General features: G+C 52.3%; 1 protein-coding gene across 3 annotated transcripts; it reads right to left on the bottom strand.

The window, feature by feature from the left end:
• Positions 1–2,427: 2,427 nt before the first annotated feature.
• On the bottom strand, positions 2,428–14,741 carry RHBG (Rh family B glycoprotein). 3 transcript variants are annotated; one of them, XM_020910788.2, is made up of 10 exons: positions 14,505–14,739; positions 8,970–9,156; positions 8,362–8,512; positions 8,099–8,246; positions 5,421–5,587; positions 4,994–5,131; positions 4,743–4,876; positions 4,069–4,190; positions 3,033–3,106; positions 2,428–2,852 (listed from the first exon to the last, which is right to left on the bottom strand). In XM_020910788.2, exons 1-10 carry the CDS (start codon positions 14,689–14,691, stop codon positions 2,793–2,795), a joined length of 1,368 nt encoding a protein of 455 aa, XP_020766447.1. In that variant the 5' UTR covers positions 14,692–14,739; the 3' UTR covers positions 2,428–2,792. The 3 variants fall into 3 exon arrangements, with proteins under 3 accessions (XP_020766447.1, XP_070323608.1, XP_070323609.1); XM_070467507.1 differs by lacking the exon at positions 4,069–4,190 and having other exon boundaries at positions 14,505–14,741; XM_070467508.1 differs by lacking the exon at positions 8,362–8,512 and having other exon boundaries at positions 8,099–8,166; positions 14,505–14,740.
• Between the last annotated feature and the right edge of the window lie 8,881 nt (positions 14,742–23,622).

Genomic DNA, 23,622 nt, shown 5'->3' with positions numbered 1-23,622 from the left:
CATTGTCCCCAGAACTCGGGCACTGGGGCTGGACGGACAAGAGTTCATGAGTGGGCAAGTGTCCGATTGTCCTGCATTGAGAGTAACAGTGGTGGTGATCAGAGGGGCTGTCCCTGAGGGGGCAGAGGCCTCATTGTCCTGAAGGGGTGAGGAAGGAGCCCCCTTGGCCCCTGTCCCCGCCATCTCCTTGACCTGCTCATTGTCACCCTGTTGACCCAGCCTGAATGGATGGGCCACCGTGTGTGGGGGACCGATGGTGCTGAGCTAGGGGCTACAGGAAAGATGGGGGAGGGGCTCAGTCACAGGGCAGCAGACAGGCTCCTAGGATACCCTAGGAGATAGGGCATTTCTTGCCCTCTGAGCTATCTGCCTGAAAGCAGTGATGGAGGAGCACTCCATACCCAAACTGCAAATGATGGCTCAGTCCATCACTAGGACTGAACAATCTATGGACTGCCCACCAGGGTGCTGGGCACCAGAGGAAAAGCTGTAGGAGGGAGAGGAGGTAGTGTATAATGAAAAAACAAGGGCCTGGTTTTGAAGAGTTCAGCCCTGGACAGAGTCTCCTGAGCTGTGAAGCCAGGGTTCTGGATCTTGTAGATCTCAGCAGTGTCTAGGGCTGTGAGCAACTTTGAGGGAGTAACGGAGACTCGACCGTTTGGTTACAGGATTTTAAGTGCCGTCTTTTGTTGGGTAGCCACCCTGTCCCTCCTTTCTCAAGGACCTCTTGGTGGGCCACCCTGGGACCTTCCTCCCTTAGAAGCTGGTAACTGTCCTCTCCCAGGGAGGGTTCAATTGTCACTTCTTCAGGAAGTCTCCCTGGATTGAGATGGGAGCAGTGACCAGCCTGGGCTGGAGCAGCCCCATTTTGTCAAGCCTGGAGGAGATTTGGTTATGGTCAGAAAAGAACCAGCGTGATCAGGAAAAGATCAGGTGGGAAAATGCTGGTGGTATGTGTAAATGAATACTCATATACTGGAGCTTTAGCCACCCAGGCTAAGCAAGGGCAGGGAGGGTCTTATCCTCAAGGCTCTCCTTTCCTATCAGTCTTTCAGATCTCTGAGGACTGGTCGGGAAGCTCAGGGGCAGAACAGGTCAGCTGACTGTACCTGGATCTTTTCAGGGCTAGAGGGAAGGCTCTGCAGGATGGAATGGGGGATGGGCCTCTGCTTGTCCAGACTCCCACCCTCCTGAGGCTCATGGGACAGGCTGCCTTTCTGCAAATCTCAGCAGTCATCCTTCTGCCTCAGCACAAGGATCTCCCTCCAACATACCGATCCCAGACAGCAACGATCCCAGACAGCAACGGGGCAGGGCAGGCTGTGGAGGAAGGAGGGGCACTCAAGGGGAGGGATACACCAAGCCTATTTGGGCCACAAACGGGGGGTCCCATGGAGCACTTGTCCCTCAACAGCCCTCCTTGTTCCTCAGCTTTTCCTCAGCTCTGTGCTGTCCTCTTCAGCCCAACTCAGTCCCTTTAACAGTGAGGATGGAACCTCGTGGGAACACCTCTTGCCCCTATCCCAGGATTAGGCCCCAGAAATCCCTCCTGGGGTTTGGTCTTGAGGAAGAGGTCTGTAGTCTTGTTCACTCCTGTCAGAAGCCTGGGGAGCAGCAGGAGAGGGCAGAGGGGCTCCCAGGACTTCAGGTTTGGGAAAAGAGCTCTGGTCTACTGGAAGGATGGATTCCTAGTCAAATGAAAGATCTGGAAGCCCTAGCACTGCCTGACATGTGATGGGGACTGGGAGCTCAGAAAAGTCTTGTGGCAGCAGTAGTGAGGACCAGAGCTGAAGCAGGCAGGAAGGCCATTAAGCTGCAGGAAGGACTTCCATTCTTGGTAGAGGATGCTGGAGCATGAAGGCCCCATCTTCCTCTGCTGGGTCTGGAGCGCCCTCTGGTGGTCTGATGGTGTCAGGCCGGCGGAAGCCCTGGGCCTGCCTTCCCCATTCCCTACAGCAACTCTGCCTTGCCCTTCCCAGGCCCCACTCCTCAGACTCCGGACAGGGACCTAAGTTGGTGCCTGGGGGCTGGCTGCTTCCAGCTTCTGAGGAGTTAGTGGCGAAGAACTCCTTATGCTACTCTTAAGCCTCCCGGGGCCCCCTTCCTACTCTGTTCAGAGGTCACCCAAGTTGAGGGTCAGAGTGGTATTCATTCTAGAATAGGAAGAGCTCTCTAGCAGACTCAACTGTCTTGTAACAAACACACACTTGCTGGAGGGGAATGAGCTCCCTGTCTCTGGAAGCAAGTAAGCGCAGTCTGGGCATTGCCCTCATAGAAGACAGCACCCTAGGGGGAGTTCCTTAGACCCAAGGAGGCAGGATGTTGTCACCAGTCAGGTCTTTTTTCACCTGAGGTTCTAATATTGTGAGTTAGATGGTGTGAGAAACTCCCCAAATTCTCAGTTGCACAAAAATAAAGGAGTCAGAGTCCTTGGTGACCATGGTATTTATCACCCTCAGAGAGCCAGGCCCTGGCTCAGGCTTCACAGTAACTGAGTGATGCTGGTCCAGGGAATCAGCAGTCCCTCGAGTGCCTCACTTGCAGGGCATGGGGTGGTGGGGTGGGGGTAGGGTGTGTAGGGCCCTCTCCTCACCATGACCAGTTATAGCCATCTGGCTCCTCCATCATCTCCCCAGCCTCCCACCACCCCTCGCCTAAGGCTCCCTATGGAAAGGAGCTCCTGTCTTCTCTCCTGCAGCAGAAGTGATGGGAGCTAATAATGAGGAGCTTCCCCACGGTAGGTAGTCATCCTCTTCTGAAAGGAGAGCATCCTTCCAAGGGCTGGAAGCAAGTTAGGCCTGAGTCTCTGTTTCCTCTGATCCTTGGGCTAAATGCTCATGTTCCCCAGGCACCTGCAGGGCGGGGATGGAGGAGCAGGTGAAGGGTCAGAGGACGGAGACCACAGCTTAAGGGTGAACCCCAGAGGAGAGGAGCAGGGGAGGAAGGAGGCAGGTTGGACCAGAGGAGGCGAGGCAGGGAAGGGGGCGTTTGAGAGTGAGAGGACAACGGCTTGAGGGGAGGTGGCACCTCACCTCCCAGTAAATCTGGTCCTCATAGCACTGGGCGTCTGGCGGGGAGTCCAGGATGGGCAGCCTCAGCAGGAGCCCTGGTGGCAGTAGGAGACAATGTGTGAGGCTTGTTGCTGCCCCCATGGGGGGGTCACTAGGGCACAGAGGAGCTGGGAGCCGTGAGGGCAATGTGATGCCTGGCACAGGCAGATCACAGCAGTATTTATCAAGCGCCACTTCTGCTAGGCCCTGTGCAGAATGCGTGACAAAGCACTGCCTCCCCGAGTAATCACAGCAACCCTGCAAGATGGATAGGATCCCTGTATTACAGAGAAGGGGACCAAGGTTCAGAGAAGTCACATACAAAAGTGTGCACAGCGGGAATGGACCAAATAGTGAGTCTGTCATGAACCACAGCTTGTAAGCTTTCTGTGGGCTCCTCTCCAAGAGGGATGCAGGAAGTGTTTCTTGAGTAAATAAGTAATTAAATGAATGAATGAACTCTTATTTGAGGATAAGATCTCAAGGTGAGAGCAGGAAGGTGGGGATACCAAAGCATACAGACATCAGGAGGGACTGCCTGGCCTCGTATCAGTGGGCAGGCTGCCTCTGTGGAAGGTTTCTGTGCCCCGTGCCCCAGTCTGTTGGTGAGCCAGCCAGGCCTCTTCCCTCCCCACCCCACCCCAGCCCCCGCCTGGGAGATGGCACCACAGGCCTCAGGGCCTCAGCCTGAGGTTGGACTGCCCTCTAGTGGGGAGAGGGAGAGGCACACACAAGCCACAGAGGAGAGGGGTTGGTCAGCAGGCTTCCCACTTTCCTTTGTGACCAGAAGGGAGAAAGTACCTGCTTGGTTCTCCTTACCCAGAGGGAGTTACCCCTGAACACCACAACCCCACCCTGCACCTGGCACGAAGTAGGTGCTCAACAGAGTAAATGAACATCAGGGCAATGGGATCGATCCAATGGCCCTTCCTCCAGAGAAACCCCCGCCCCCGCCCTGTCTTCTTCCCTCCCTGGAGCTCCTCCTGCCAACTCCCCGACACCAGCCAAAGCCACTCACCTCCAAGGCCCCCACCCACAGAGGCAAATGTCAGTGTGACAAACAGCCCGAAGAGCTGGTGCATGGCCTGAGACGTGGCACTGCGCTGGCCCTTGGCTATGAGTGGAAACACACTCTCTAGGCTGCAGGGAGAGGAGGGTGTGGGGAGACAGGGATGGAGCACAGAGCCAGGGCTGGTCAGCGCACCAGTGTCCTGCACCGCTTTCTGCAGCAGCCGAAGGGGCCCTGGGGAGCCTGCCAGGCTGAGTCACCTCCAGGCCTTTGCTCCCATTGAGCCCATTGGAGGGGAACACCTTCCCATCCTGTGTGCCAGCAATGCCCTCACCTTTCAAGGCTCAGTCTGAGGGTCACTTTTGCCTCCCCTCTCCCCTGAGCCCTGATGTGCAAAAATTTATCCTAAGGGTCAGTGTCTCTTCCTTGACCCTTTAATAATGACACTGTTGAAATCATTTATTCAACGTCCTTCTGCTGCGCTTGACTGAGGACCAAGAAGGCAGTCCCCACCCGTTTCTTCAGCTTCCAGGGTATGGATCAATGAATGAATGAGAATAGGCAGCTTTTTTTTTGTTGGCAGTGGTGGTCCACAAAAGGAGAAAGAGACTGAGGGAGTTAGTTTCAGGGGGATAATGATTCCATTGAGGATTGGGGGTGGGGTGAGGGTGGGGAGAACTCACCCATCTCCATAAGCTTCATGGGTGGCCAACCCAGCCACAAGGACCCCCAGGAGGGCTCCCAGCACCCCCGGCATCCCATGAAGGTTGTGTACGCCACATGTGTCTTGGACTTTGAGTTTGGACTCAAGGATGGGCTGGAAGACAGGACACCAATCATGAGTCTCATGTGTCCCCCCTCACCCAGGCCTGTTGGAAAGAAGGAAGGGTGTGAAGACCCCCTGCCCTGCTCAGGGCCCGAGGGGCTTATGTACCGTGAAGAACTTGTACCCCAGTGTGGAGATGGCCCCAGCCAGGAAGCCAGCTGCCAGGGCCCCAAAGGGTGTCAGCATCATTTCAGCTGATGTCCCCACTACAACCCCTCCGGCCAGTGCTGCGTTCTGCACGTGGACCTAGGGAGCACAGAAGAGACAGGCATGGGAGGCCCTTTCTGAGCCCCACACCCTCACCCACCCCAAGCCCGCCCACCACAGTGCCACCCGATGCTTCTCCAAAATCCTCCACCTCTCCTGTGGTCCTCGCCTCACCTCCTGCTCTGACCCCAGCGCCTCCAGTGTAGATGTAGCCCGCTGTGCCTCTGCCCTTACCTGTTCCCCTGGAGGATCAACCTTGCAGGGTCTCAGACCTCTCCCTGGCCTCCCAGTCCACCCCTCTGCCTCTCCCCACGCCTCTTCCCCATACCATGTCCAGCCGCCCATCCCCCCCGACAAGGGCTGACAAGGCGAAGGTGCTGAGGGTGCTGGCGGTCAAGGAATAGTATGTGTTGAGAGCGGTCCGATGCTGCCCGTCCCCCAGGGCGGTGGGTGCAGAGTTGAAACTAGGCCAGAAGATCCACAGGAAGATGGTCCCTAAATGGTGGGCAGGCAGGCAGAATGAGAGGAAGTAAGTGACTCCCTCACAAGGTACACGTTGTGTAACTGCAGTCAAGCCACTTACTCTCATCAGCCTGTTTCCTCATCTGTAAAGTGGGGCTGGTGACATATAGCTCAGGAAGTGAGGACTAAGTGAGATGATGCATACCAAGTACCTAGCCATGGTCTGTTGCTTTAGTTAGCGTTAGTCGCTCAGTCATGTCTGACTCTTTGCGACCACGTGGACTGTCGCCCCCTAGGCTCCTCTGCCCAAGGGATTCTTCAGGCAAGAGTACTGGAGCGGATTGCTATTCCTTTCTCCAGGAGATCTTCCAGGTCCTTGGGTTGTGATGTAACTTCTGTACCTCCAGAGTTTGCAGTAAAATCTACTGCAGTCTTCTTCTGAGAAGAGTTTTAGGAGGAATCAAGGAAGAGACCCATTTTCAATCTTGCAGCTGGATTCTTTACCAGCTGAGCCACCAGGGAAATCCAACCATGGCCTCATTGTTGTTGTTCAGTAGCTCAGTTGTGTCCGACTCTTTGTGACCCTGTGGACTGCAGCACACCAGGCTTCCCTGTCCTTCACCATGTCCCAGAGCTTGCTCAAACTCATGTCCATTGAGTTGATGATGCCATCCAACCATCTCATCCTCTGTTGTCCCATTCTCCTCCCACCTTCAATCTTTCCCAGCATCAGGGTTTTTTCCAATGAGTCAGTTCTTCACATCAGGTGGCCAAGGCATTGAAGCTTCAGCTTTAGTCCTTCCAATGAAGATTCAGGGTTGATTTCCTTTAGGATTGACTGGTTTGATCTCCTTGTTGTCCAAGGGACTCTCAAGTGTCTTCCATGGCCTAGCTGGTACTAAATGTCTAACAACTGGTACCATTGAAGGGTACTGGCATGAGAGGGAGTTAGTTACTTGATTGAAAACCATGGGGGGCTTGAGTTTTTTTTAAGTATCAGAAAAGGAAAAAAAAAAGGCAAAGGGCACCACATGTCAGGCACGAATCTGGCACTTGATATCCATAACAGGAATATCATTTGTTTTATAACCTCAACTGCCACCTGGAGGGGGTGGGCCCTGCCCTGAGCACTGATGAGCTGGGCCTGGGCATCTAGGGCAGGAACTGGGAGCTCCATAGGCCCTGCTGCCCTGTGAGGTTCCCAGGTCAGTCCTGGAGGGAGAGGTGAGGGGCAAGAGAGGAGGGGTCTGGGGACCCTGTGGGGTAGGGCCAGCATGGCAAAGAGGCTTGAGGGATTGCCCCTTAGTCCTGAGTGGTCCTTGGGTTGTGATGTAACTTCTGTACCTCCAGAGTTTGCAGTAAAATCTACTGCAGTCTTCTTCTGAGAAGAGTTTTAGGAGGAATCAAGGAAGAGACCCATTTTCCTGTCCAGCAGGAGCTGGGAGGCAGAGGAAATCTGAGAATGTAAGCCTCCCAGGAAAGCACAGAAATCTTCGGGAGGCCTTTGGACTTCAAACCAAACTTATCAGAGGGCAAGGAGGCCTCAGTTGACCTAGGGTTCCATGTGCTCTGTTTCACAACACACCCAGATGTGAGCAAGAAACACAAAGCAAGTCTCTTTTTAATGTAAGAATGGGCACTTCAGTAACTACTCAATACTACCTTCAAAAAGGTAAAATATCAATTTCCTTTCCTGACTCATCAGTGAATGGAGAGGAGCAGAGGTACAGGCTTAGAAGAAATAGGTGGTAATGAGGGTGCTTGCAGGTCAGACCCTACTCCTCCCACGGGTGACCTGTGACCTCTCCTTCTCTCCTGAGAGTGCCGGAGCTTCCAGGAAATCTCCTGGGAGGAAGTGTCCTCAGGAGGTGGGAGGCAGCACCAAGGGAAAAGGCCTAGAGGTTAGAGATGGGGAGAAGCTGAGTCTGGCTGGAGAGAGGGGGGGAGAAAGAGGTGGGGAGTGGGGAGGGGAAGGGGAGCAAATGACTGCAGCGGCCAGTATGCCTGACTGAGGAGTCTGGTATTTAACTGTGGGTAGGGGGCCCTCAAGGCCTTTAAACAGAGGTAGGTACCATCAGACTTGGATTTAGAAAGGCCCCTGGGATGGATCTTGGGTTTCCCTGGTGACTCAGACAGTGAAGAATCCACCTGCAATGCAGGAGACCTGGGTTTGATCCCTGGGTCAGGAAGATCCCCTGGAAGAGGGTAGGGCAACCCACTCTAGTATTCTTGCCTGAAGAATCCCATGGACAAAGGAGCCTGGCGGGCTACAGTCCATGGGGTCACAAAGAGTTGGACAAGACTGAGCGACTAACACCTTCATGAACATTTTCTCTGATGGAGCCCTGAGATCCATGAGCTCTGAGTTCTAAGAACCTGTCATAAAACTACCAAAAATGATGAGCAAGGGTCCCCAGGCTCCGATGGAAGAGTCCGAGTTGGAAGGGAGTTTGCCGCCAGAACCCCATGACTTACAGGTGGCACCCCGAGACCAAGCCTGGATATGAACTGGCCCCTCACCCACCACACCTCGGCAGGCCTCACCAATCATGGCAAAAAGGTCCGAATGGTAAACGGAGCCCTGGCGATGCTTGCTTTTCTCCAGCTGGGGCCTATAGAGGACCCGGGAGAGGATCAGCCCGAAGTAAGCACCAAAAGTGTGGATAGTCATGGAGCCTCCTGCATCCTTCACCTGGGGAGGTGGGGCTGAGGTCGAAGGGCAGCCCCTTGCCCCACTCCTACCCCATGCCTTCCCTGCTCAGGGCCTGGCCATGCCCACTCCTCACCCCATCCCCATCCCAACTCACCTCCAGGAGACTGAGGAGGACAAACTCGTTGAGGCCAAACAGCACCACCTCCAGCAGGGCCATGAGCAGCAGCTGAACCGGCCCAGTCTTGCCCAGGATGGCCCCAAAGGAGATGAGCACGGCCCCAGCACAGAAGTCAGCATTGATCATGCTGGGGGTTCGGATGCGGGGGGGTGAGGGGGGCTGGAAACAAGGGCGGCCGGAGGCGGAGGGGGCGGGGAGGGGGCAATGAACGCACCAGGCTAAATTCTTCCCTGGGAGGTGGGAAGGGATCACCTCCCTTTTTTGTGGAGATTCTGGGATTTGGCAAACAAAGCCCAGGACAAGTGGAAGAACCAGCTTTTGAATCAACAGCCAGCCCTGCCCTTTTCCATGATGCTATCTATCCTCCCAACAGCTCTTGAGTAATAAGGGGCCTAAAGGGAGGTGTGGGTCAAGGATGGAAGAAGAAATCAGACAAGAACAGGCGGGGTACCTAAAAGAAATCAACTGATGGGTCAAAAACCTAGGTCAGGAAGCGAACTTCAAAGACCAGGCGTGAGCTGGGTCCCTTGGGCAGGGGCCTCCCAGGGAGACCTAGGGGAGCCAGGGAGGCCCCTGCTGCCCACCTCTCCACGCCTACAAGGATGTAGCCACCGCGGAAGGAGTGGAAGAAGCCCTGGATGAGCGTGGACCACTGCAGGGCAAAGGCGGCCAGGAGGAAGGTGAAGCCCACGCTGCCGAAGCCGTAGCGCTGCAGGAAGACCATGAGGAAGCCGAAACCCACGAAGATCATGACATGCACATCCTGGAAGCCTGCGAGGGGGGCATTTGGGACTACTCAGGCCACCATCTATCTACCCATCAGCCATCCTGCTGCACCCCCCAGCTCTCACCAGCCAGTGCCGCCTTGAGGCTGGAGCCAAGCCTATAAAATTCCCCAAGGCGTGGCCAGGCCTCCCAGCCTGGCTCACCAGTATAGAGCTGCCCAGCTTGGGACCCCCACCATCCCTGTTGTCCCCAGGTCAGAGCAAGAGAGTAGAGCCTTCTGCTCTCTTCTCTACCCGGCTCAACGGCCCAATCCCTGGGATTTTACGACCAGTGAAAAGTCCCACCTTTCCTGTGCGGTTTCCTGCAGCAGCCCCCACCCTCTGTGATGGAATTCTCTTCCCCTTCTGGCCTCTGTGCTGGAAGTTCATCTTGATGTCTAACCTCCATTCCTCATACTTCAGAATCTATGCCTCTCCAATTTTAGGGTTTTAAATTTTACAAATTAATTGATAAAATAACTGTTAACGTTGTAGAACTGTATAAAATAACTTTAATAACTTTGTTAAGAGGTTATCTTAGGGAAAAAAGGAATTGAAGGGAGGGGTAGGGCTGCTGAGCCATGCAACTCTGGTGCAAATAATGCCCCCTGGAGATTTGCAATATGGCCACTTATGGGAAAGAAGATTTTACCCTATAGTTTGCTTCTTTCTATACTTTGGATATCTTAACTTTATAGATGAATTACTTGAATTTTTTAAGTGTCAGTGGGGTTTCTGGGGAGGGAGACTTGGGGTCTTTTCTGTTTGCTTTCCATTTAGTGTACAAAAATCTAAAATAATAAACAGTAATATTGAAAATGAGATACATACAACCATTTGCTTTGTATTATTTTGTTTTGTACCCCTCCCACCATCTACTTGTAAATAGGGCTAGAAACACAACCTCGGGTGATGTTCAGCCAGTGCATCTCATCCTGTTTCCTTTGTCTTGGGTCTGTGTATCAGAAATGCTGTGCTATCCTTGGCTTTAATTGCGAAACACTAGAGGAACATTTGAGTGCATTACTGCATCTGTTGTAAATAACTTATTGAGAAACAGGGTCGACCAACCATGACCCTAAACTCTCCTTTCATAGCTCCAGGTGGGAAATTTCTCCTGGAACTTAGTACTAGGAAATGTCATCTCCCCTAAGGAACAAGGAACTGACCTGCTTTCCTTCACTTATGTTTACTAAGAAGTCATAGAACTAAAAACAAACAAACAAACAAAAAACCTAAGCAGTCATGCATCAGACTCTGGGAATGTAGCTGTCACTGGAAGACAGACATGAAAGGAATCAAAGAATCACGTATGTGAGGCTTCCTTTATTCTGATGAGAACATGTAACTGTCCATATTTCCCCTTTTTCTTGGCTGCCCGTAGCTCAAAGCTACATTGGAATTTCAACTATAACTGCTATAGGCCTTCACAGTCTTCATTATTTGTGTTCTTCTCTGCTTTTCTTTTCTTATTCACATGTTTTTGTTGTAAAGGAATTCAAGTAGAAAGAGGCAGATCACAAAGAAAAAAAATCACGATCACCTTTTTTGTTTAAAGGTAAAGAAGCAACAACAAGGGATTTCCCTGATGGCCCAGTGGCTAAGACTCTCTGCTCTCAATGTAGAGGGCCTGGGTTCAATCCCTGGTTGGGGAACTAGATCCCACATGTAGCTACTAAAGATCCTAAGGGCCACATCTAAGACCCAGCACAGCCAAACAAATAAATAAGAACCATCAACAAGCCAAATATGTACTACTGAACTTTAGAATGTAATCAATAACTTTGAGAGAAGCAAATGTGTGTGTGTGTGTGTGTGTGTGTGTGTGCGCGCGCGCTGAGTATGGGCTGATAGGAAAGGAGTTTGCAAGCCCCTGCAGAGAGTTGGGGACATGCAGCCCCCGCAGCCAAGGGGGTGAGGGTCTGGAGGTCCACTGGCCTCGCTAGATGTCCCCACCACTGTGCCACTACTCCAGCCCTGCCCACTCCTCAAGTCGCCAAGATCTCTCTTCCCTCTCAGGTCTTAAAACCCAACAGAAAAGGAGAGGTATTGTTTAGATCTCAGTATGCAGCCTTAGTGCTTTCAGCCTCACCACTGACTTGTCTTCTCCTTGTGCAAATAGTAAAGAGGATGCCATGTCTGTTCTTTCGCCCAAGGACAGCAAGACAACAGAGGGGGCTGGGGCACAGGGCTCTGTGCCCAAACCGCTCCAGAACTTGTCTTAAATGGCAAATTTACATCTCCCACCTGGGGTTTGTTTGGAATCAAAACTCAATCCCATGGCTTTTCACCTGGAATCTAAACACCAAGAAATCTCCTTTATTAATTCCATCCCATGGAATGTTCCACACAGACATTCTCTGTGGGCTATGGAGGGTAAGGGGTTATTCCAGCTGGAGGCAGGGGGATAGATATGATGATCCCTCAACATTCCCTTCAGGGGATCCCTGGGTCCAGCAGCACGGAGTCTGTTTCCCATCATATCCCCAACCCCTCCAAACCCATGCACCTTTGGCTGGAGAGAAGGTTAAAGCCCTCCAGGGCCACCTGTCATCCTCCCTCCTTCCCTTACTGCCTCTCCCCAACCCCACCAGATGATTCCTGAACAAGGTCAGACTGTGGGACAAGGGAACAGAGACAGCTGGGGCTTTAGCATCTCACAGAGCTGGCTTTAAATTTCAGCACATGCATGCACGCGTGCACACACACACACACACACACACACACACACCTACACTTCTCACTGTGTGACCGTGGGTAAGACACTTAACCTCTAGAAGCCTCAGTTTCCTCATCTGTAAAGCAGGGATATAAAATATGAGAAGCAGGAAAAAGGGAGTGGTGAGCTGGGGAGGCCAGCTCTCCCCACCGCTCTACCTCCACCTGTCTTTAAGAGGGCAGATCGGGCTGTGTTCTCCTAGAAGAGTCACAAACCACTCTGGTCCGTCACCCACACCCCTAACCCCACCTCAGGAAGATCCTGTTTCCATCTGTCTTAAATCCCTCTTCTTGCAAGTAAGGTCTCAGAGAGACAAAGAAGAACCTGTCCATATTTTTTCTTAGAACCCTTTCTCATCTTTGCTTCTGTGTCCCCTGCACACTTAGACCTTCCCCCTAGTCTTTTCCCCCTCTGATTTTCCATGACTTATCTCATGAAATAAGAGGTTTGCAATGTGGGGGAAATGCTGAAGATGGGGAGTCAAGAGACCTGGTTCTAGGTGGGCTGACTTGCTGTGTCATCTGGCGCAGTCGCATTACCTCTCTGGTTCTCTCTCCACCTCTGAGAGGAGTGAACCAGCTGGGCTCTGAAGGCCCTCCCTGTAGAGATAACAGCAGACACAAAGAGCAGCCATGCCCGTGGCGTCGGCTAGCCCCACTGCTTACCGGCAGCGGCAAAACTCCCTTTCATCTCCCAAATCAAAGGGCAGTGGCCACACCACCCTCTGGCCCTGACCACTTCTCCTGGACACAGGGACCGTGGTAGCTCGGCGCACCAAAGCCCCAGGCTCCAGGCACCTCACACCTCCCTCCTTTCCAACCCATCCCCAGGGTCCCAAGTCCACAGGGATAAAAACCTAGTGCAGAAAGAGGTAGGATTCCCACTGCTGTTCCTCTTACTGCAATCCAGGGACAGAAAGCTGTGCATTCAGGAGAGTTTATCATGCAACGGAGGGGCAAGGAAGGTCAGGGAGGCCTTTGAAGCAAGCAGGGCTTGGAGGCCTTGATTGAGGCCCATGGGAGAAGCCAATAAGGGTTCATGACAGGCAGCCAGGTCAGACTCTAAAGTAAGAGCTTACAACTCTCAGTCCATGGACTGTTCCCCCTCCAACTCTGGACAAATGCATGACTCCAAAAGCCTGCCATCCCAGCTCTGTGGCTTTGATTTCAGCATCCGTGGCTCACTCATGCAGCCAGAATTGGGGTAAAATGTGGGGAAGGAGGAGCTGTAGCCCCCTCTGCCTAGGACCAAGCCTCCACCAATACTTTGGCCATCTGATGCAAAGAGCTGACTCACTGGAAAAGACCTTGATTCTGGGAAAGATTGAGGACAGGAGGAAAAGGGGGCAAGAGAGGATGAGATAGTTAGATGGCATCACCGACTCAATGGACATGAATTTGAGCAAACTCTGGGAGATGGTGAAGGACATGGGAGCCTGGCATGCTGCATTCCATGGGGTCATAAAGAGTTGGACATGGTGGAGTGACTGAACAAAACCAAGCCTCCACTTCATCCTCAGCCCTGTGAGCTTCATTGTATTGGGGCTGGAAGAGAGTCAGGTGAGGACAGCTGCCACCAGCTCTGCACACAGAAAGTAAGGTAATAAGAGCTGGTAATACATTCTGGGCCTTGTTTGAATGTATATCTTTCAAACGGAGGCACCTTTCTTCTCATTGCTCAGATGGGGAAAATTGAGGCTTGGAGACCTGCTCAAACATTTGTAACAAAGCTTGGGAGATTTGGTGCCCTTGGTCCTAGCTGCCCAGGGCCTGAGTCACAAGGCTGGTCCCCCAACCTTGAGGGAGAGGCTCTGGCCAAAACATGAAGCAGGGGCTCAAACTTCTCCTTCCTGGGCCTTGTCAGCATGCAGGTGAGCTGTGGAGCTAGGAGCTTAGGATGACCAAGTCCTAGTTCCATCTCTGTCACTCACATACTAGGTGATCCTGAATGAATCACAGGCCCTTTGAGCCTCAGTTTCTTTCCCTGTGAAATGGGTTAATGGCCCTGCCTTGCCTCCTCCTCCTCCGGGCTGTGAGGCTGCTACTCTGCGATTGGCTGGTGGCTACTTACATCATTTTTTCTCTGACTCTGGAAGAACCAGCTTTGGGGGGCTGGGGAAGAAATGTCTGAATCCACTAGCCTTGGCTGCCTTCACAGCTATTACCCACATCACTGTCTCCCGCACCCCACGCCCTACCTCCCCTGCCCAGAGGACTTCTTTTTCTCCTTGTGTTCAGGGTGGAGGCCTGAGAAAAGACAAAGTCTCTAGGCAAAGCCCAGCGAGGCCAACAGGAGCGTAGGTAAAGCTGGAGCTTCAGATTTGGGTTCAAATCCCAGCTCGCTCAGTTCTAATAGCGAGACCCTGAACCAGCCACCTAACCTCTCTTAGCTCAGTTTCCCCATCTTTGTCTACTTCACAGACTAAAGGAGGAAATGCATGTGCCGCCCTTGGCATAATACCTGGAACGTGGCAGACACTAGTGAAAGGATATTATTATAAATCTGGGGCACCTTCATCTCAAAGCAAGAGGGTTGCCCACCTAGGGGTAGATCTGGGCTCCCTCCCAAGTACTCCCTCCCAAGACACCAGGGAAACTTAGGGTCTTAGCTCCCCGCGCGCCCTCACCCGCACTCACTTGGGTAGCGAAAGTAAAATTCATTGTCCGCGTCACTGTGGTTGCCCCAGTGCCAGAGGGCAGCGTCGGTTTCACGGTTGTAGCGGACAAAGATCGCAAAGAGGATGGCGGTGGCGCCCTGGAGCAGGAGGCACAGCAGGGGCAGCTGCAGTCGCCGGCCCGCGGAGCGGCGGGGAGACCAGGCCATAGGGACAGAGGCTGCGAGTCTCCGACGCGGCTGTGGCTCCAGACGCGTGGAGCGAGCAGACACTCCCGGGGTGGGCGGGGCGGGCAGGTTTCGCGCGAGCCAGGCCCCGCCCACTGAGCCAGGCCCCGCCCACCACGAGGAGGCTTGCCAGAGCCGTCCCACCCGCGCTCAGTTCCCAGTCCCCGTTCCAGGAAGCGGGGCGTCGCGGGGAAGGCGAGGGCCTGGGCCCCAGACGTGAGGCGGGCCGAGGAGTGGGAGAGGGTGGGGCGTTCGTACCCCCAAGTCCTCTTTCCTTTGGCCCAGCTGACCCTGATGCCGTTCCTGTTGGGACAGGTCCTTGGAAATAACCCTGGAAAGGCTCTCTGCGTCCTGCCCTGCTCCGGCACAGCTGCGGGACCGGTGGGGCTGGAGGGAGAAAGAAGGGAGGGCACCCGGCCCCTCAAACACGATGTTAGTTTGGAGAGTGTTTCCCAAAGAATAAGCGACCTTGATGCGCTCAGACTTCTCCCACTGGACCCTTCCAGGGTTGATACAAGAGAGAGTTGAAGTGTTACTCAATCTTTTCCCCAACTGAAAAACCAATGGAGAACGGAGATAAAGAGCCGGCTCTGTAGGCACTGATGATTAACGTGGCCAGGGAGGTCTGAGTCTCAACAGTTGAGTTCCTTACCCCACTCCCAAGCCTCCTCACTTCTACACCCCACCACACTTCTAGGACAGAAGGCTGAACTTGGGAGCAGGCTGGGCAGGGGCCCACTGAAACCTGGGTTCCCTGAACACCCAGTGTGATATGAGAGGTTCTGGGCTGCCCCCAGCAGCTGGAGAGAAGGGAAGATAGGTGGTAGGAAGGTCTTCTCAGTTAAGAGTCAAGAGCCCCTTGTTATTAGAAGCAGGATTTGTATCCACTGAGGTCCTGGTAGACAAACAACGAGGAGATAGCTTTTAACTGAGCACTTACTGTGAGCCAGGCTTTGGAGATGAGCCAGATCACCCCTCCCTCCAGGAGCCACTGTCCAGTTAGGAGAGAGACATTTAGGAGGGAATTGAATTGCCATTGGGGTACATGTGTGACTCAGGAATCACAGAGACTGTGGAGCCCAGAGGAGAAGCTGTAGGGCCTACAGGAGTGGGGATGAGGAAGGGGACTGGGCTGGAGAATTGCCTCCTGGGAAGTGGTGCCTGAAGGCAGCATGGAAGGACAGCCTGGAAATTGAGTAAGTGAAGAAAGGAGAGGAGACATCTCAAGAAGGGACCCACATAAGCAGAAACCGTGGGCATGTTCAGGGTGCTCAGAAACTGAGGTTGGGGGTGGGTATCAGCAGGCAGAGAAACATGGCCTCTATCTAGTGGGTGCTGGGCCCCTGGAGACCTCTGAACAGGTGGAGGACCTTTGTATTATTGGTTCTGACACCCAGCCCACAAAGGGCTTCTAAGAAGAAAACCTGAAGGCCACTAGGGCTGGTGAGGGAGAAGTCCTCTGTCTTCACTGCCCACAGCCTAGCCACACCTGTCTGAGGGGGTTGTTCTACGGGGAGGGGGGGGGGGGGCTTGTGGGTGTTTGCAAAGATGTCCCAGACCCTGGCCTGAAAGAAGAGCTGCCATTCCCACGGGCTGTGGCCTAGGCCCATAGAGACCAGTCACAGCCCAGAGCTGAGGCCAAGCAGGGCTCAACCTTGCTTCTCCCCTGCCACCTCCCCTGGCCGCCTCCTCCCCACCTCCCCTCAGGGCCTGAGCCTCTCGTCCAGCATAGACTCTGCAGGACAGTTGGATTCTAGGTGCCCAACCGGGCAGGTGTGGGAGGGTGGTAGCTGCCTCTGATGACAATGCTCTAGCAGGCGGAGCAGCCTCCCTGGCCCTGGTGGCCCCTGGCCCTGAGGCTCGGTGTCACTGCTTGGTCAGCAAGATGGCCGTTTTCTTGCTGCTGTGCAGGTGGTGGGGCGGGGGAGAGGGCGGGGAGGAGAAGATGTCTGATCCGCTGCCTTTGGTTAAGGACTCTCAGATCATTCAACATCTGGGCTTTCCTCCCACATCCAGCCTTCTGCCCCAAAGATGCAGTCTGCTTCCTGAGCCCTGTTTGGAAGAGGGGTGCCCTGAGTTGCACAGGCAAGGACTGGGCAGGCCCTTAAGGGGAAAGGTTTTCAAAAGCACCAGAACTCGAAAGAGAAAGGAGTAGGGGCTGTGTCTTCTCAGCATCTTCTGGGAGCTTCCACCTTGATTCCAGCCTCCTCCACCTCTGTCCCACCTATTGTCTCTCTCAGTCTCTGAATTCCTCTGAATCTCTGATTTTTCCTTTCCTCTGTTGCTCATTCATTCATTCACAGTTTTCATTTAGTGTCAACACTGAGCCAGGTTTGGGGGCTGTGACCTGAGGTTCTAGTCACAACCACGGTTGGGTCCTGGGTGCCTCTAGCCCTGACAGGTGCTCACCTTTTATTTGTTGGATTGCGGGAGGTCTAGAGGGAGCCCTTTGGGAGGGCCAGGATAGCTGGGCCAATTTATCAAAGGCACACTTGGAGACCTTTGGGCAACTGCTATTCACCAACCTTTATAGGAGGATCTTGGTAGTCTCACATCTAATGGGTACCAGCTGGTACCACCCCTGGTCTAACAGAGAACAAGGTCCTGACAGTCTTCCCATTCTGAGGGTCCCCTTGGCCCACCTGTCCCCTCTGTGGGCTCTCCTGGCAGGCCTACACCTGGGGGCTCTTCTGGCCCACCACCACTATGGAGAATCTCAGTCTATGGTTTTCTTTTGGATTGCCAAGTGTCAGAACTCTTGGCCCTCCCCCTTGCCTTCTCCAACCCTGGAAATTCTTTTATTTATTTATTTTTTTAATGTTTCCAATATGACCTTTATTGAGCAAGTACTGCTGTGACGTTTAACATCAATCAACTAAAAGTTGCAAACTGTGCATGTCAACGAGATTCTCCCATGAACAAAAGTCCTTTTTAAATGCACCAGTGAGGTAAACATAATTATTCATATATAGCTTTCTTAAGGCTAAGAGAGTTCTGTGTTCCATTTATTATTTTTGGCTCAGTTGGTTCTTTGCATAATACACCTCAAGACATTCCCCGAGTGCCCCCCTTCCAACAGATTAGGAAATTGGCCAATTCCCCAGGTACATACAGTTATCATGCATTTGAATCACCCAAAGACTGGGGGTGGGGAGCACCCTGAACTTGTATGCAGGTCCCTCATATTGCACAAAGTAAAATACAATGTCTGGAGCCCCCATGGGAGAACTCATTCTGTTTTGAAGCTGTCAATCACGTGCATTTTTGAAATTGTCATATGGTTTAACATTTTGCGATGGACTCAAATATTAGCCATTCTGGGTGACTTCCTTTCCTATGGCATGTGAAGTGACTTTGTCTATCTTTTTAGTAGACACTAGTTTCTCCTCAAAGTTCTCTTTATGCTCTTCAACCTTTTGAGTGACGGTTACAGATTTGGTGATATACTTGGTAGCACCATCTCCCCCCTCACTGGTGATTTTTTTCTACCATTTGGTTACCACCACTTTCTCCTCACTTTTATCACCGCCCTTCTTTTCATCCACTGGGCTCACTTCTAGCCTGTTGGTGAGACTCCTTTCTCCCCTTCTCCCCCACTGCCTTTCTCCTTAGTTTCCTGTTCTTCCTCCTTCCCCTCCACCTCCCCACTGATGGCTATGTCTTCCTTCCTGGATTCCTTCAAACCTCCCTCCTCCTCCCCGCCATCTCTTCCACCTTCTCCTTCTCCTCTTTCTCCTGTGGCTTCCCCTCCTCTTGGACTTCCTTCTCGGGGCTCACCTTTACTGGCTTGGCGGGCACCTCCGCCTTCACTGGGGACTCCGCCTTCTTCTTCTCTGGTGCATCTTTGGCTTCTCCTTCTTTTTCTCTGCCTTCTCTTCCTTGGGAGATGCCTTGGCTTCTTATTTCTTTTCTTCCTCCACCTTCTCTTTCTGTTCTCCTTTCTCAGCTCCAGCTTCTGCTTTGCGTTTCACTTCCTCCACGGGTGATTTTGCCACTGGGGACTTCAGCCCTGGAAATTCTGATGGAATTGGGGGGAAGGCTTCATCTCTCACCCATCTCTCCACCCTTGACCTCCTCTGAGGGGCCCCAACTCTGTCACCAGCGCCCATCCTGCCTGGCCTGGTGGTTTGCCCAATCTTTGACCTTCCATCTCCAGTTTCCAGCTATGATCAGCTGGGCATTTGAGGGTGGCCAAGGGGAACTGGTGTCTGCCGCTTGCCCTGGCCCAGCCTGGCCAGGCTGTTTGTGGGAACCAGGACTTGGGTTACTGAGTAACTTGGGGTTGCTTAGAGGCTCTACTGGGGTCACCTTCTGCCTACTCCCTGCTCTCTTGGCTCAGGAACCCTCAGAACCAGTGGGCTTCTTTTCTCCATCGAATTTTCCCAGTGTTTGTGGGGAACAAAAGAGAAAAGTAGTAAAGCACCAGGATCAGTAAGACTTTCGTTTGTTCATTCTTTGATTCACTCAGTACATCTTTGCTGTATCACCTTGGCAAACTGTGGAGCCCTCTGAGTTTCTGTTTCCTTATCTGTAGGAGAAATGATATTCCCTCTGTGGAAATGTTATGAGAATTACAAATAATTGCTGAGGAGTGCTGGCATTTTCATAGGAAGTCAACAGATATTGTTATTATTGTTCCGACTGGCTGAGCAGAGAGGGTAAATGGGTTGCTGACTCCAACATACAATGGGCACATGTGCCCCTGGTGACAGGCAAGGATGGAGGGGACAGCCACCTTGATGCGTTCTCCTGTTGTTGGCTGGAGTGAGTGACCAGCAGGTCTGGGGGCTAGGAAAAGCACATTCAGGAAGGGCCTTGGGGCCAGCAGGCCCTGTGACATAACAACTCTTGAATAGAGGAGATTTTGGGAGCCTTCCTTCATTCAACAAATATATATTAAGCACCTGCTGTGTGCCAGACACGGTGCTCATTGTTGGCAATCCAATGAAATGAGATATATCCCTGGGTGGGGGTGGGAGGTCTATCTGCAGGGGGGTGCAGATGAATCAGCAGGCAGTAGTATTGCCAAGGGTGACAGTGGGGGAGACAGGTCGTACCAGGACCCAGGCCTTGCTGGGGGTGATCAGGGAAGGCTTCCCAGAGGAGGTGATTCTTACATTGAGATCTGGCCTAGTTTCACAGCTAAGGTGGAACAGAAGGATTCCTTTTTGTCTAACAGTCTGGTATGGAAATAGAAAAAAGCTATACTAGGGAACTCCTTAGCACCCAAGGTCTGGGGGTAGACAAACCCCAGACCTCAGTTTTTCCCAAAAACCATAGCCACAGTGGCACCATAAAAATATTATTGTGTTTACACATAACCATTGGTAAAAATCAAATATGGCCTTTTGTCCCCAGAGGCTCACCCAAATAGCTTCCACATAAAAGATTACCAAAATTAGATTACTTGTTTTTGTTAAGGTTTCTTCATCTGTAAAATGAAAATGACAATACCTTGGGAAAGAGGTTGGTCAAAAGGCAGTGATCTCAAAGTGATTTCATTTCAAAGCTTTTCATTCATATAATACATTTTGTTTGCCTTCCTGCTACGTGCTAGATTCTAGAGGATTGTCCTCCATGTTCTGTCACCACCAAATGCAGGAGAATCATGCTCTGTCCTCAGGACACCAAGGTAGATGAGATGTAGTCTCAATTCCCCAGCCCTGACAGCAGTTCTGCCTCAGTGGTACAACTCTTGTGGTCCTGTTGGGGGGTTCTGTGGTCAATTCCTGACCAGGAAGTTTTGAAAGACAGCAAAGATCAGAAGGTGAGAGTATGTCTTCAGACCGAGAGGGACAGAAGACTGAATGCCAGCTCTGCCCAAAAGAGATTTTGGAGAAGTTGCTTACCATGCCTTGAACCCCGGTTTCTTCATCTGTTCCATGGAGATAATAATAGTACTGATACCACAGGAGTTGTTGTGAAGATTAACGTCCACAAAATCACAGGACTTGTAGTATGCCTTCAGTAGTATAGTCACGATTCTGACTGTTGTTCACAAGGAAACACATCAATAAGCTGTAGAGCCATTTCTTTCTTTGCCTTCCATTCCTCCTCCTGGTAGTGGTAGAACTTTGCTAACTGCTAGGAACATGGGAAAAACTTTGCTAACTGCTAAGGACATGGGAAAAAGTGGCCCTCAGTCCTTAGTTTTAAAACTATAATGTGTTCAGCTAACTCTCAAAGGCCTGACTAGAGTCCCTTAAGAGAAAAACCAGGGAGGCCTTCCCTGGTAGTCCAGTGGTTAGGACTGGGCCCCTTCACTGCAAGGTCTGGAGTTCCATCCCTGGTCGGGGAAGTAAGATCTCTCAAGCCGTGTGGAGAGAAAAGCCAGAAGGGAACCCAGGGTGCAGTGGACTTGCTTCTAGAAATGAGTCACTTGAAGGTGACTGCAGTTAAAGGGAGCAGGGAGATGGGAAGCCACATCCTCGTCCCAACTTCCCTTCCGCATTTCTCCTAAGGATTCCGCCACCATCACCAAATCAACCAAAACCACAGCCAGGAAAGCTCAAGTCCTACCACCTCCCTCTGCCAGAAACTGTTGTTCAGGCGTCCAGACATCGGACCCTTGCTCCCTCTCCTAGGCCAGCCCCATCCCCAAGTGTGAGTGACACTTTGTGATGAATCCCTCTCTTCTCTGGAAAGGGAGCAGTTGAGTAGAAATATTCTTCATATACAACCCAGGACAGGACATTGTGAAGGCTGGAAGCACATCTTCTCTGCCCAGGGCCTGGTGAAGCAGAGAAGGGTGGGAGCAGCCAGAATGGAGGTGGTAAGATGAGTTCATAAAGTTTGACAGGAGCCGCAAAAGGGTGATCAGACTGGGCTGTGAGCAGGAGAACTCAACCTCTCTAGTGCACATCTAGCGATATGGCTCCCTGCTCTGAACTCCCTCCTGCAGCCCCGCCAGTGTACCAAGCTCCTGAGACACAGGAGAGAACGTGAGATCTGAGGCTCTTAACAAAGCAAGGTCATGACCATTCAGCCGTTCATTTCATAGCTATTTATTGAGCCATGTGTTGCAAGGTCAAGCAGGCCCTGCTTTCAACCCTGAGGCCAGGGCAGCAAACAAATAGACATTGTCCTTGCCCCCATGGAGCTGCTATCCTAGTGGAGGAGACACACAATAAACACACACAAATAGATACTTTAGATGTCATGAGAGGTTTGTTGAAGATAACAAAGCTGAGCTAGAGGATAGAGTGACGGGGGTTACTAGACTGGATCACTAGGGGAGGCTCAAGAGGGATGGAAGGAAGTGAGAGGGGATCTCATAGACTCCTAGGCGGAAGGAATAGCATGTACACTGCCCCTGGGTTGAGAAGCAGGGAGGGCAGTGTGGCTAGAGGTCAGTGAGTAAGGGGCAGTGCCGGAGGGTATGAGAGCCAGCAGGTGGAGGGCTCAAGGCCCTGGTGGGGAGTTTGGACCTTACTATTAAGATAATGGGGAGCAATTTGAGGGGTCAAGAGCAGAGAAATAACATGACCTGAAGTATTATTTTAAAGGATCCCTCTGGCTGCCTAAGGAGCATAGCTGTAGGGATAAGCAGTCGCAGATGACCAGTCCTGAGGCTACAATTACAATCCAGACAAGAGCAGACAGTAGCAGTAACAGTGTGGAAAGTAGCAGGTTCTGGAAGTATTTGGAAGGAAGAATCGATAACGTTTATGAAGGCCTGGATATATGAGAGAGAAAGGAGTTGCTACGGACTGAATTGTGTGCCCTCAGAGTCACATGTCCAGGACTTCCCTGATGGTTCAGTGGTTAAGAATCTGCCTTGCAATGCAGAGGATGTGAGTTTGATCCCTGGTCTTGGAACTAAGATCCCACATACCTCAACTACTGAGCCCATACGCCACAGCTAGAGAGAAGCCAGCTTGCCACAACTAAGACCCAATGCAGCCAAATAATGATAATAATTAATTTTTAAAAGTCATATGTCAAAGTGCTAATCACTATGGTGATGGTATTTGGAGATGGGATCTTTGGGAGGTAGTCAGGTTGAGATGAGGTCATGAGAGTGGCCCCTCGTGACGGGATTAGTGCCCTTAAAAGAAGAGAAAGCAGAGAGCTCCCCCAGCCCCCTGACCCTTTTGCTCCCACTTTCACTCTTGCTTGCTCTGCCAAGTGAAGACACAGCAAGAAGGTCGTTGCCAGAAAGAGAAGTCTCAGCAGAAACATCATGCTGCTAGCCCCTTGATCTCAGACTTCCCGCCTCCACAACTGTGAGAAAATAAAGCTCTGCTGTTGAAGCACCCAGTTTATGGGCTTTTGTTATGCAGCCCAAGCTGACCAATACAGGAGTCAAGGACGGTGCCCAGATGTTTGATCTGAGCCACTGGTGGGAGGCCCATCTCCAGTAGGGAACTGAGAAGACCCCTCCCCAAAGCAGCCGGTCTCTCCCTCCAGGCTGAGATTTGCTTTCCAGACTCTGTACTTTAGTCTGGGCTGTTACTAGAACACTCCTTCTTCTACTAAAACAGGACTTCACCTTCAAGGCCCACCTCAAGTATGACTCCCTGCCTCTGGGCTCCTGGCTGCGTGCTCTCCAAATAGAGTGCTGGATGCCCTACTGGGATTTATACCTCCACCCCTTCTCTGGGCTGGGCCAGAAATGTTTGACTGAAGGAAGACAGGACTTTGACTCCGCCAGGTGAACCAGTCCCGATGCTGCTGGGAGTTCTTTCTAGATCTCCACCCTTGAGGGCCTGTCCTTCCCTACTGCTTCCTCTGCCCGGCCCTCCGCCCTGAGACAGCTGGGCAGCCGGTGGTGGAGCTAGGTTAACACACCTGTTCCCGCCTCCCTCTCATAACCTGCACCCCGGGGTTGCAGCTCCAGCACTCATAGCTCAAGCCAGAAGCAGGTTAGCTCTCCTGCAGGCAGGAGGCCCCACACCATCATCTACTGGGCAG

The sequence above is a fragment of the Odocoileus virginianus genome, chromosome 5 (assembly GCF_023699985.2).
Source record: "Odocoileus virginianus isolate 20LAN1187 ecotype Illinois chromosome 5, Ovbor_1.2, whole genome shotgun sequence".
Classification (NCBI taxonomy): Eukaryota; Metazoa; Chordata; class Mammalia; order Artiodactyla; family Cervidae; genus Odocoileus; species Odocoileus virginianus.
Note: the sequence above shows the minus strand (reverse complement) of the source record. Positions and strands in the feature narration are given on the sequence as shown.

Coding starts and splice junctions, on each gene's coding strand:
- RHBG (XM_020910788.2), bottom strand. CDS start 14,691: ATGGCCTGGTCTCCCCGCCGCTCCGCGGGCCGGCGACTGCAGCTGCCC. Junction 8,513..8,969: donor ATCCTTGTAGGCGTGGAGAG/GTGGGCAGCAGG, acceptor CCGAACCCCCAG/CATGATCAATGCTGACTTCT. Junction 4,877..4,993: donor TGGGGTACAAGTTCTTCACG/GTACATAAGCCC, acceptor CCTGTCTTCCAG/CCCATCCTTGAGTCCAAACT.